The following is a 13,767-nucleotide window of genomic DNA, read 5'->3' as shown; positions in this document are numbered from 1 at the left end:
CATTGCTTTCTGAAAGGAAAAAAAAATAAATTACCATATTATTCATTGAAAAAGATACCCCTGTATTTCCCCCCCTTTCACACACAGCAAACACTGAAAGACAAAGATTTTCTGTAGTGCAATATAAAGTATTTATTATTATAATATTTACAATATTACATGGTAGGTAAGCTATTAAATGTTGTGGCAAAATCCACCTATATTTAAAGTGCTTTTCTACTTGATTTTAATGAAAGTAAGCCACCATTGATTATGTTCATTTACCTCGGAGAAGTCACAGAAATTAGTGGAAAACAAAATGAAGGGCTTTAAGATTATCTGTGAAGAGCTTAGTCTTGGTCTTCCAAGAACAGTTAGTTACCAGTTCTGCTCAAAAAAAAAAAAAAATTCTGCATTTAGGCAGTGCACCTGAAACTGCTAAAGAATCATGGAATCATAGAATGAGTTGGGAAGGACCTTCAAAGATCACCCAGTCCAACCCTCAGGCCATGGGCAGGGACATCTTTCAGTAGATCAGGTTGCTCAAAGCCCAATCTGTCCTGGCCTTGACCACTTCCACTGATGGGGCATCCACAACTTCTCTGGGCAACTCGGTCCAGTGTATCACCACCCTCATTGTAAAAAGTTTCTTCCTTATGCCCAATCTAAACCTACTCTCTTTCAGTTTAAAAACCATTGCCCCTTGTTCTGTCACTACAGGCCTTGGTAAAAAGTCCCTCTCCATCTTTCTTATAAACCCCCTTTAAGTACTGAAAGGCCACGATAAGGTCTCCCTGGAACCTCTTCTTCTCTAGACTGAACAACCCCAACTCTCTCAGCCTGTTCTCATAGGAGAAGTGTTTCAAGCCCTCTGACCATTTTCTTGGCCATCCTCTGAACCTGCCCTAACTGGTCCATGTCTCTCTTTTGCTGGGTACCCCAGAGCTGGACACAGTACTCCAGGTGGTATCCCTCAGGAGCAGAGTAGAGGGGGAGAATCCCCTCCTTTGACCTGCTGGCCATGCTTCTTTTGATGCAGCCCAGGATACGCGTGGCTTTTTGGGGTGCGAGCACACATTGCTGGGTCACACCCAGTTTTTCATCCCCCAGTGTCCCCAAGTCCTTCTCCTCAGGGCTGCGCTCAATCCATTCCTCCCCCAGCCTGTATTGATACTGGGGATTGCCCCGGCCCAGGTGCAGGACCTTGCACCTGGTCTTGTTGAACCTCATGAGGTTCATATGGGCCCTGAATATGTCTAAATACATTTAAGTATCAGAATGTTGCAGTTTTATGTAATTTTTTGCAATACTTCAAACGAGGAATATGAACGGACAGTATTCATTGTTCTCATGGTACGGGAGCAAATAGTGCTGTGCCTTTGTCTGGTAAGACTGGAAGGCAAAGGGATTAGATTCTTTTTCCTGTTGGTTTGTCCAGAGGAAAGTAGTACATTGTTTCATGCAATGAATACAGCATTTCCCTTCAGCTGGGGTAACTGTCAAATGCCTGATACATTTTGCTCTCTCTTGCTGTCACTGGCTCAGTTAGGGGACTGATGAGCCAGTACTTCACCTGGTTAGAACACTTCCATATTCACTACTCATGTTGCGGGGAGGACTTTGATATTGGAAGACTCTGCAGTGCAGATTTACATATGGTTCCATAGGCCTGGGAGTAACTGCCCATTGATGCTTTCGGATCACCAGCAGCTCCCATATTTGCAGTAATCTGGAACATCTTTTTACTGGACTTCAGAAAGGGACGAACATCTTTGCTGTGAGACTGAGTATTTCTTGGATTCTGTGTGAGAAAGAAAAGCCAAGATAGTAACCTGTAATCAGTTTTCTAAAATACAGATAAGGAATACAGATTTTGCTTCAGCTGAGGAGTAGGACAGATCATGAATGTTATATGAATAATAAACAAAACAGACTGTTTTGTAAAATCAAGAATAGGATGATGAGAATGATGTGAGGGAGAAGGGCTTAAGAATGGGTGTATCAAGAATGAGCTAGTGGCATGGGAACAAGGTAAGACAAACTAATCCCGCACTGGAGCATTCCAAAGGCCTGTTTGCCTAGTATGTTGTTTTCAACAGTAGTGAATCCGTTAAATACATGTACAAAAGACAGATCATCATCCCTTAATACATCCTCCTGGCTTCTGCCAATCAAATGGCTCGGTGACTTTCTGAGTTGGAAGCTGCATATGGATACTGTGTTTACCAGCCCGGTGGGGAAAAGTTAATAATACCTTAATACATTACAATATGTAATACATTACAATACATTTGAATCTGCAGTTCAAGAGGACAGCTGTTGCACTGCAGCTAATGCTTTGCGAACCTCTATAGTTAACTGAAAGGCAAGAGTTTCCACTCGCTATTGTGGCACTGGCTGCTGGCACCCCAGCCATTATAGGAGTCTTTCCTGGTCAAATGGCTGAGAACAAGAGTTTCATGAACCTGACAGGATATTGAAAATGAATGCAGACTGAATGCAGAGTAAACTGGAATGTCAGATCTTTTCAGCTCCTGCTGAGGCTGACTGAGAAAGATGGAAAAGTCAACATTCACTTAACATAAGATCAGCCACAATGCTGATGACCTTCTACCACAATATCCTGTCTCTGACACTAGTCAGTATTAGCCTCCCAGGGAACAAATATTAAAGCACAGGGCATGCGTAGGGTTACCTTCTCCCTAGTATGCTCTTCCGGTAACAGAAAGTTGTTCACAATTACCTAAAGATTCTTCATAATGCATTGTTCATATGTACATCTGCACACACAGCATTTATTCCACAATCTCATATTGTGGAATAAATGGTTCCTCCTCTTCCTCTCAAAACATTTTGAGTGGGATTCCAAAGCAGAGGGGCTGAAAGGTGGGTTGAAAGCGTGCATGTGGACATACTTCGAAGTTAATGGCAATCGTGTCTCCTTTTAGCAGGTATTCATATGTATTTTCCTGTCAATCACAACAGTAAGAAGAGATCCAGTAGGAACAAGCTTGACTCTTAACAGTGTCTGCAGCTTTTTTTCTAGCTTGAAATGGTTCAGATCATTCAGAGCTGTGTTCAAAGAAGTAAGTTGCTTTAAGGTAAATGTGATACTGCATGCTGACACAAAGCAGGCGATCCCACCCAACTCATCTTTGATAGTGTCTGTCAGAAGTCTCTTCACACAACTGTGCTTAGCATACATTTTGAATGTTGGAGCTCCATGTGGTGGGTTGACCTTGGTTGGATGCCAGATGTCCACCAAACCACTCTATCACTCCCCTCCTCAGCAGGACAGAGAGGGGAGAAAAATAAGATGGAAAAACCCCCAAACTTGTGGGTCAAGATAAAGGCAGTTTAATAAAGGAAAAGCAAAAGGCTGTGCAGGGAAGCAAAGGAAAAAAACCCAAAAGATTTATTCTCTACTTCCCATCAGCAGGCGATGGCTGGCCACTTCCTGGGAAGCAAGGCTTCAGTACGTGCAGCAGTTGCTCCAGAAGACAAATGTAAATAATGAATGCTCCCCCTTCCTCCTCCTTTCTCTCAGCTCTTTATTGCTAAGCAGATATCATATGGTATGGAATATCCCTTCGGTCAGTTTGGGTCAGCTGTCCTGGCTATATCCCCTCCCAAGGTATTGCCCACTCCCAGCCTACTGGTGAGGGGAGGAATGTTGGAGAGACAGCCTTGATGCTGTGTGAGCACTGCTCAGAAGTAGCCAAAACACTGGTGTGTTGTCAGCACCTTGCTAGCTACCAATACAAAGCACAGCACTATGAGGGCTGCTATGGGGAAAGTTAACTCCATCTCAGCCAGACCCAATACACTCCAGCACACAGACACTCAAGTATTCTTTTGTGGGGATGTAAGAAAGTCCCACGACAAACAAGTCAATCTTCAGTGCCACATAAAATGTAATCTGTGGTGCTTCCTTCCACGTTCTTCCTCTGCCATAAGCCTCCTCTGGTCACCTTGTGTTGGCTAGACTCTCCTTGAGCTAGTCAGTGGACAACTACCTCGGGAAAAAGAAAAAGCAGGGGCAAGGTGGTCATTTAAGAACCAGATAAGAACTTTTACAAGGAAGCATGGCCAAGAAGAGGAAAGAGAGAGGAGCAGAGAAGAGAGGACCGAAACCTTCACTGTTCAGCAACAGCAATCCACTAGGTTGGTTCCAGCGGTAGTGTGAATTCTCCAGCTAAGTTTGGAATATCCAAAGGGCTCAATTTGTTTGAAAAGAATTTGCTACCTACACACTTTGGATAGGACAAGCCATCATTGGTAATAATGTAAAAGCAACTGATCTGTGATACTGAAAGTCAAAGGGAGATTTTGGTGCTGCTGACAATCTGAACAATGCGATAATCTGAAATGGTGTTCAAATCCTCACTTCTCTGAAGTGATAAAATTTCAGGTAGGAGTCCAAAATTACCCTGTCCTCTAGGAAAAGGGCAGTGGAAAAAAAGCAATATATCTCAGCACATCTCAAAAGATGTTGCATTAAAAATTCAACATAGGAAAAAGAAGTAGAGGCAGAGAAACTGCAGAGATTTTTTTTACTTCTCTTTTTTATTACAGTTAGCTGACATATATGATCCATTACAATTAATCTTTGTGAAAACAATATTGCTAATGAGGCAGACACCTAGATTTACAAAAGGTCTGTGCTACTTCATGTTCTCTGAAGTACCTAATTCCTGTACTCAAATTCAACAGTCATTCACAGAACTCCTGCATAAACCTATAGGCACCAAAATACTCTTGCTGCTCGAGTCACAGGTGATAGGGTTTTCTGAAAGACTGGGATTAGACTTAAAACTCCAGGAGAAAGTTAGTCTTTATAAACCCAGACTAGCTGAAGACCAGCATTACGTATGCCAGAGATATAAGATTTCAGTCACATCTGTGCCCTTGGCATTTCCTGGTGATTACTATAGATGGTCTTCCTCTCAACACTCTGTCTCATGCACAGAACTTAACTCACGATCGTAAACTTCATTAGTAGACAAAACAGGTGAAATGTAGGTATTGCAACACTGAAGACTGCAATATGCAAGTTCCTATATGAATCTACCCTATATTAGAGGCAAGTAATGTCTAGTTATTTCCCCTACTAGCAGAAACTCTTCAGTTAGCACATTCTTCAGCGCTCTAGTAAAGGGAACATACTCTGTACAAGCCCAATTGCCTTATCAAACTAGGTTACTGGTACCATTTGAGTGATACTACATACAAGCAATGAAATTGCAGTGTATGTCTTTGTCATAAGTAATTTTAACTGATAAAAATGTATTAATATAGTCACTCTCAGAGCAGTATGTCTTGCCTCTCGTTTAAATATCATTACAAAGTTGCAAATTAAGATATTTTGTGTCTATATAATTTTGGTCCATGAAAAATTAAGGGTGGTGGTTTTTTTGGTAGGATTGCTACTCACATTATAAAGGTTCTGTACACTTGTAGGAGGTAGCCGAGCATTTGCATTTGCCCATGTGATTTGTCTCCCCTGTTTCCTATCATTGGAGATTCTGGCCTGTTGAGAAGGTGGTGCAGAACAGTTCCTGATCACAGCACCAGAATTTGCATTACCTGCAGAAGAAAAAAACATGACAGAAAGTAGGAGAATCATGAGGATGCAGAACCCACTGAGGCGGGGACAGAACATAAAAACTTGAGTCAGCCCCTGCCACCTTTGCTTCATCTCACAAACAGAAAAAAATATTCAGAATAAAATTAGAATGTAGCAAACAAAAACAGTTCAAAAGGGCATGGGAAAAAATAATGGCAATAGAGAAGCAAAGAGAAAACAGAAACAAACATAGAGTCAAGACTGAGGCAGGAAAGAGCCAAAGAGAATGTCACACTCAAAACTCATTCAACAGTGTTTTGTTCTTATGTCATTTTCCTCCCACACAAGTAAATTCCTCTTATTTCTTTTTCCCCACTCAATATCTTTTCTTCTTTCATCCCCATAGTAATGCCTCATGGTGGATTACATCCCATTGTAGGAGGGTAGTACCTACTTTGAATAGCAGTGTGTGTTATAGGATTGTATATCACACTGATCTTTGATCTCTGACATAAAGTTCTTGCTAAATCTTCACTCCGGCTGGATACTTCTGGCTGGACACTGGTTGTGGTTCCAGCAAGCATATGCGAAGTTTTTAGAGGAGCTGGTGCTAGTTCTCTCTCTCCTTTCCTGGTAGGTAAAGTCACAGAGCTGAAATTTGGAAGAAGCGGCCTGGATTCAGACTGACTTAGTTGAATGTTTTCTCTCTGCACTTGCTCCTTTGGATGGCTATTTAATTTCTTTTCAAGGATCATCTACAGAAAGGAGAAGTTGGTTAGCCTTAACACAGCTACACAGCAGAGCAGAGGAACAAAACATAAAAACAAAGAGAAAGACTTACAAATAACTGCAACTTATTTCACAGGATAGGTAACAAGTATAATTTTAAAATTGATTTAGGGCTGGATAGAAGATAGAAATAGTATTCTCAGTGGAAATAAAGAATAGGCTGAAGCATTAAGAAAAAGGATTGGGTGAACAGGCAATTTCAATATATCCTGAGGGAGACCACCAGTAAATAAAATGGGCATTCGCCTTGGAAAAGACAGAATCTATATGCCCAAAAGGTTAACGCTATCTTGTTTCTTACCATCCCTTTCTAGAACTTTGCAAAGCTGATTTTGTAATGGTCAAAACAACATTCAGTCCGCTTAGTTCATAATTATTTCTCACCTACCTCTACACGCTATTATTTAACAACAGAATCCTTGCCAAGGTTTTAGGTCTTGGTGCAGACAATCTGCTCTCAACTTCCTGTCATCACAGTTGTCCCATATTTGACACTCTAGCAGTAAGATTATTTAAAACTATTCACTTGTTTCTTAGCCTTGTACCTAGGTTATCTGTGACCAATCTATTGATATTTAGAATATGTTTTCTACTTGTGCTCAGTCTTCACTTTACTAATTCATCTGCTCATGACTCCTAACACTCTATCACAGTAGAGTTGATTAATTTCCTTGTATTAAAGATCTTTAAAGAAATTTTAAGTAGTTTCAACTTTTTAAATTCAAGTTTATTTTTTCTTTCTTCAATTTTAATTGCTGTTAATGGAAGCAATAATACTTTTCCTCTCCCTCTCTGGGAAGGTGACACCTTTATCAGTCTTTCTCAGTCTTGGATTTTCTGATCTCTAAACTTCCTTTTTAATCTTCTCTTCCCACTATTATTCTTTCCAAGGCCTGTTTTTCTATATTTACATTCCAACTCCTGCTCTTACCACCATCTTCCAGTTCCTTTGCCTCATTACATGGCATTTACATAATTTCTTTCACTGTAAAAAGGGAAAAAAGAACCCCCAAAACCAAGCCAAAATGAATTTCTCCTCCTGAAGGCTCGATTTACTTCCACTTTCGCTGCTCCTCATATTTCATTGTTAGAGCATTCACTCCAGCTATCCTCCCCCTACTGCCTCAACACTACCATCCAGATCAGTTCAGTGTCTCTTAAAATTACTTCTGATTTATGTTTATCTTTATTCTTCTTTTACTTTGTTAGACATTAATCGAATGTCTAAAGAATTGGACATTTCTGTGTTCATAGCATCATAGAACGGTTTGCGTTGGAAGGGACCTTCAAAGATCATCTAGTCCACCCCCCTGTCATAGGCAGGGATCTCTTTCACTAGATCAGGTTGCTGAAAGCTCAATCTGTCCTGGCCTTGAACACTTCCAATGATGGGGCATCCACAACTGCATATACCAAATGGCATCAAAAGTACTATTTTTCCTTTTCCCTGTACAACTAAAGATTTTGCTTCAGGGGTTTTTTTTTTACTTATTTATTTGCTTTATTATTGCACCATTTCCTGATTTTTCAAGTACTACTATTTCCCCACATTGATGCATTCAAAATATGGCTCCTAACACATCACTGTCCTGTATTATTACCACATCAGCTACACTGATCCTTCACTTGTTCTTCCTCCTCTATTAATTAATTATTCTGAAATTTGATAGTTCTGTTTATGTGGTGCAGCATACAATAGCACTTGACTACACTCCATCAAAAAAACCTCAGTCAGTTAGGTTATGTCATAACTGCTTGTCTGCACACCCACAACAGAGGTCAGAAAGACGATGGCAGGATGGGGAGCCCAAATAATACTCTGCTGACCTACTCCCTAACCCATTCACACAAGTCATCAGCCCATCAAAGGCCCATCTGCACAGGCTGAGGGAGCACAGGGATGCACTATGGCAGGTGGGAACCCATACTAAGGGTTTCTCAACACCTTGTCTGGGCCTCTCTCAGGGTTGTCCCAGCAAAGCCATCAGCCCCATTGTCCAGGCACGAAACTCATCATGAGTAATCAGGATTCCTCTGGATTACCTTTTGGACCAAGGGTGGCAGGGGATGGGGGGGGTGAGAGGGTGGAGGTTCCTCTCTCGTGGTTGGACACATTATGGGATGCAGGGGAAAGCTATTTGGGATCACACAGGATTTATTATGGGATATTTAGTGTATGAAAGCAGGAAAAGAGAGGAGGTTAGGTGATTTGGGGAGGAACGAGTGTGAGAAATAGGGAGTGAGATGTATAAAACCAGCCAGTCATGTGTAAATAGCTGGCTGGTCAGTAAGCTTGTCTGGCCATGCCCTGCACCTGATCGATGCAGTTTGCTCTATCTTATTAAATTCCTGGAAGACAGGAGGTCTATTATGTCTGTGTATGCAGGTGTGAGTGCCAGCAACTGGAGTCAGATCACAGACCAGAGAGCCTGTGTGTCCATGGTGCCAGCAACTGAAGAGAGTGCAGGTGTGTGAGTGAGCATGTGATTGCTAGCAAAGATCAAGTCAGACTAGTTGGTGATCAAGTGGCCTCAGAGCACGCAGGTGAATGGGTCTCCAAGGGCCAGCTCTGGAGGAGGTGAGAGCACCTGTGTATCTCTAGGGGTGAGAACACTGGGGGTGGGGGAGTGGAGGTCAACTAAGGGACCTGGAGAGTCCTGGCCAGCTGTTTGTCTGCATGGTCTGTACCAGCAACTGCAGTAGGGCTGCACCCTTGGGCTTTGCATATTCAAGTGCCAGCAATTGAGGAGGGGGGCCAGCTACTGAGCAGACTGAGTGTCTGAGCCCAGCTGCTGCAGGGAACCACCTTGTACATATGTACGTATATTCTCATGAGTGGACTTCCATCTTGCTCAGCCAGAGAAGGGAGGAGGATGAGGCTGTTGGTGCTGTCTATGTTTGTGTGAATGCTCTGAGTGCCTGTTTGTGATCCATGTGGGCAGCCACGTATAGATGTATATACGTATTGTGTATGTGTTTTCTGTGTGCCTATGCCTACTGAGAATACATCTTCAGCCTTGCTACTGGCTGGACCTGGGGACATGCAGTGGCAGCAGCCTCGCCTCTCTTGGACTGTTGGATCCAGCACAGTATGTTTTCCTCTAACACAGTCTTTCTCAGACATCATGCTTTACAGACTTTTCTTTTCCCAGTGGGAATCTAGATTTAAAGACCTCTCAAAAGTTGTGACAGTATGGAACTGACTTATAAGAAACACCAAGATGTAACTGTAAACATGTATGGAAAGCCTATGGGAATGCAAATAGAAGAAAATGACAGAATTGATTAAGTGTGTGCAAGAATGGCAGGTTACCCGGAGGATTAGGATTTTGGAAAATAGGTTAAAAGAAAGTACCTCATATAATTTATTTCTATATTCTGCCACAGACAGCTGGATATCATCACCTAAAGGAAGAATCACATCATAATCCAGAGAGGGCTCCCTCGCAGGACAGTGAAACCTAAGAAGATGACACATAATATAATTCACTAAGACTAAAAACAGTACCACAGATTAATATAATGTTAAAAAGGATTGTTAAATCATCTAGTGTGACCTCAAGCATAAATAGCATTAGAGAAAATTAAGAATTAGCTTAGCCTTTTTTTTCCCTATCATGTATGTAAAGAAAACTTGTGCCAAGAGGAGGTCTATAACATCTCAGAAGACATCAGGGGAAACTGCACATTGGTATTACTCTCACCTTTTCACATATGGATGCTGCAAAGCCTCCTCTGCTGTGAGTCGTTTATCAGGGTTAAATACTAAAAGTTTCTTCAGAAGATCCAAGGCAGGCAATGGAGTAGAGGATGGTAAAATCTCCTCAAATGTTACTCGCTGCCTAGAAGTCAAAAACCAACAATATAAACTCCCAATGTCTAATTCACAGTGAAGGCATGAATTACCGTTCTGGGAATCACATCAAGCTGACACCAGAATTCACTCACAAATAGTGTGTCATAATCCTGGAACACTCTAAAGTACAGGCCTGTGAGTATGGTGAAGGCTTTGAATGTCTCCCTCCTAGCGCCAGGAACCTACGTGAAGTGCCTAACTTGCAAATCTAGTCTTTTGTTTCAGTGGAAAGAGTGAGAGATATCAGACAGTATCAGACACAGGGGAATAACGAGTCCTCTGGACAATGAGTCCTTCTTTTGCTCTTTTGACAATGCAGGAAGCTCAAACTCCTAACTTGGATGTTTCAGTTGAACTGTTTAAGATCCCATGAATCCAGCCCTTATCCCACAGAAATATATTTCTGTATAATTTCCAACGAGAAAATGAAGTTTAAAAATTTGTCTTTGCATATTGAAATCCTAAAGATAATTAACATAATGAACATGAGAATATCTAATACATTTGAATAGTCAGTTTTAAAACATGATTCTTACTCGTATTTTAAATAATTCTGTTACTCCTCGACAACATTCTTTTAGTTTGGAAAAATAATCCATCACTGAACATGGCATTTGAACTGAGTAGCTCAGAAAAAATCTTTTCAGTTTTGAAGACTAAGATTTCACTTGCTCTTTTACCTAGCTGGAGCCATCTATCAGAACTTAGCCTCTTGACATTCACATTTTTTTGGGGGAAAAAAAGATAACATCCAAAGAATAGGGCTGTCAAATAAAAGTGCATTTCATCCAGGAGTGCAGGTAGAGTTCCAATTGCTGTCTTTCATTACTCAGAGAAGGGTTATAGAAATGAGAGCACTCTTCTCAGAGGTGCTGCAGGTGGGTTGACCCCAGCTGGCAGCTAAGCCCCCACCCACTCGCTTCCTCGCTCCCCTCCCTGCTGCTGCTCTCTGACACGCAGCAACCCTACAACAGAAGGATTCGCTAAGATGCTGGGTAAGCTAGACAGCTGTTTAATCCTCTCTGTATCCATGGCAGATACACCGAAAGCCCCCTGGTACCCTTTTGGGTCCCGGAAGTAGCCTCTCCTGACGTAGCCCATGCAAGGATGCACAGAGTCTCCAAGTCAGTCACAAGAGGATGCTTTTCCCACTTCTTGCTTGTTAGAGTCACTTTAGCCTCCAGCATAGATAACTGTTGGGATCATCCTGTTGCTCCAGAAATCCAGGTGGGTTCTGTCCTCTTGCATCCTGATAGCATTAGGGTCACTGTGCACTGGCATCCAGCAGAGCCTTATACTCCTGTGGGTCCGATGCGCCAGACTATTGAATTCATACAGTCCAATAAACCTGGTCGTGCCTTTCCTCTGCCTAGCTGGAGGCATGGCCCCTCTTCGTGGTCCGAGCATTCATTACCCAAACTGCTGTAACTGCAAACCAGAATCAGAAATAGGATCAGTACTTCCACTGAGTTTGGGGAATAGCTCAACAGCAAGTGCAGCAGTCATCTTCCTGAATGGACCCTTTTTGGCTGCTGTTTTTCCTTGCAATTCACAAACATAAGTTTCTAGGTTTGAGATAGATGCACTGTCCTGCTTCCTCATGTCCTCCCTATGGTTATGCAGATAGAACCACAGGGTGGCATGCACGGTTCCCTTTCCTTTGAGCAGAGAAAGGCTGACCCCATGTGAGAGTTTTGATAGCTAAGATACTGACCTGTATGTGTAAGGAGGAAAACATACTCTCTTTGAATTTGCTGGAACTTTTGGGACAGTTCTTCTGCAGCTGAGACACAGGACCATAGCACTGGGGAGGTAGAAAGATTCTCTTTGTATTGCCAGATCTGGCCAGCCAACCTGTCCACAGCTGGTGCCTCAATGACTACAATTATTGTCAGGGTGCTGACGTACAACATTGGTGTTCTCTGCACAAACTTTTGACCATAGGCACTGGACTTCACCCAGATCCATAGAGCCCTGGTTATTGCCCAGGTTGCTGTAGATCACCTCCACCACTGATTCCCTGATGCTGGATATCTTCCTCAATGGTGGTCCAGTAGTTTACAAGATCTTCCTTGAGAGGATACCTTGTCTTCACGCTTGACAGAAGTCACCTCCAGAAGCTGCAGATTGTTGCCCCTCTTCTGATGCCTTTATAGGTTCCCTGGTCCTTAGCGAGAGATCCCAGTTGCTGGGCTTTCTTACCCTCTAATTCCTGACTCAGCACTGGCCCCATCAGAGCAACCAGGTGATAATTTGCTCACCTAGATGACAGCTGTAATCTTTCCGCATATGTTGCGGCAAGTTCAGGGATGGGGACTGGGTGTTTTCTGCATTCATTCATAATTTCTGTCTCTTCCACCTCTTGTTCTTGTGGCTGGCTCTGCTGCAGAACAGGCTGCCTCTTCTGATTCTTTCTCCTGCTCCCTCTTAGAAGCTCCTTCTTCCCTTACTAACCAAGTTGACTTCCTCTTCCATTGTTTAGGAGCATCTGTTATCGTTGAGGGTTGGGTCTCTGACTTAGCCACAGTGTCCATTTGTATGTCCTCAGATCCAGAGACCCTTTCACCCTGCTAAGGTAAGTGTAGGCCAGGCCACAGCACAGTGTGAGAAGTTGTGTCTCTTTGACATAGACAAGGCATCCTTTCTTCAAGTGTTTTGTCACTTCAACAGGATGCCATGCTTGTTCAAGTGTGAAGTCTGGCACCATTGGACCTGAAAATTGCTCTAGGTACCTGCCCAAATTGTCCTACGTAACTTGTGACCCATGACTCGACTACCTCAGTGCACATCCCTGTGTGGCATTCACAAATAGTCAGTTATCCTGAGGAAAAGCCAGAATCGGATTCTTGACATATACCAATATGAGCATTCTAGTTACCAAGGATGTTCAAGAAACTGAAGAGCTGTTGTAACAAGGCAGAAAAAAATATCTGCCCTAGGAGAGAGGAAGGGGGAGGTGCCATTCTTCATTTCCTCTATAAATTGGCTCTTGGATGAGGAGAAATTGTTAATCGTCTCCACGAGATGATTCCCAAAGTACTGGGACGGAACCAATGCAGGACCTAAATACTAGAGTAGGCTCAAGGCCAGTGCTTTTATCATAACTCTCCCAGGCAACACACAAAAAAGTGCTAGACAGCACAGTAAACTGCAAAAGCTGAAAGCAGCCATTAACAAGCCCTCAAATTTGCTGTGCAGCAGGTAAAGGAATAAACCAGTGTTGAGACCAAATACATCAATATTATGACCAGCAACAGCTAAACAGGTGTAACTACTATAAATTCCTGTCTAGTGCACTCCAGTCAAATTTATTCTGATGCCAAACTCCTCTGGCCCCATGTTGGGTGCCAAAAAGCGCTCTGGTGGGTTTACGTTGGCTGATAGCTAAGACCTCATCCAGTCACTCACTCTCTCCCCCTCAGCGGGATGGGGGAGAGAATCAGAAGGGCAAAGGCAAGAAAACTTCATGGGTCAAGACAGTTCAATAAGTGGAGGGGGGGAAAAAAAGCCAACCCCAAGTTGTGCAAAAGCAATCACTTACCACCAGCAGACCGATACTCAGCCAGTGTCCGAGCAA

General features: G+C 42.7%; 1 protein-coding gene across 2 annotated transcripts in view; it reads right to left on the bottom strand.

The window, feature by feature from the left end:
- Positions 1–13,767, bottom strand: part of MAPK15 (mitogen-activated protein kinase 15) — a 29,023-nt gene continuing 15,256 nt past the window's right edge. The window contains exons 9-14 of one of the 2 annotated variants that reach the window (XM_054817943.1): positions 10,039–10,176; positions 9,690–9,795; positions 6,000–6,300; positions 5,414–5,565; positions 1,553–1,780; positions 1–366 (exon numbers count right to left, since the gene is read on the bottom strand). In XM_054817943.1, coding sequence (XP_054673918.1) covers positions 1,577–1,780; positions 5,414–5,565; positions 6,000–6,300; positions 9,690–9,795; positions 10,039–10,176 — 901 coding nt within the window. In that variant the 3' untranslated portion in view covers positions 1–366; positions 1,553–1,576. Of the gene's footprint in view, positions 1,781–5,413; positions 5,566–5,999; positions 6,301–9,689; positions 9,796–10,038; positions 10,177–13,767 lie in introns of both variants that reach the window. The other variant, XM_054817942.1, reaches the window with a different exon arrangement.

This window comes from Grus americana, chromosome 2, assembly GCF_028858705.1.
Source record: "Grus americana isolate bGruAme1 chromosome 2, bGruAme1.mat, whole genome shotgun sequence".
Classification (NCBI taxonomy): Eukaryota; Metazoa; Chordata; class Aves; order Gruiformes; family Gruidae; genus Grus; species Grus americana.
This window is presented reverse-complemented; position numbering and strand designations above follow the sequence as displayed.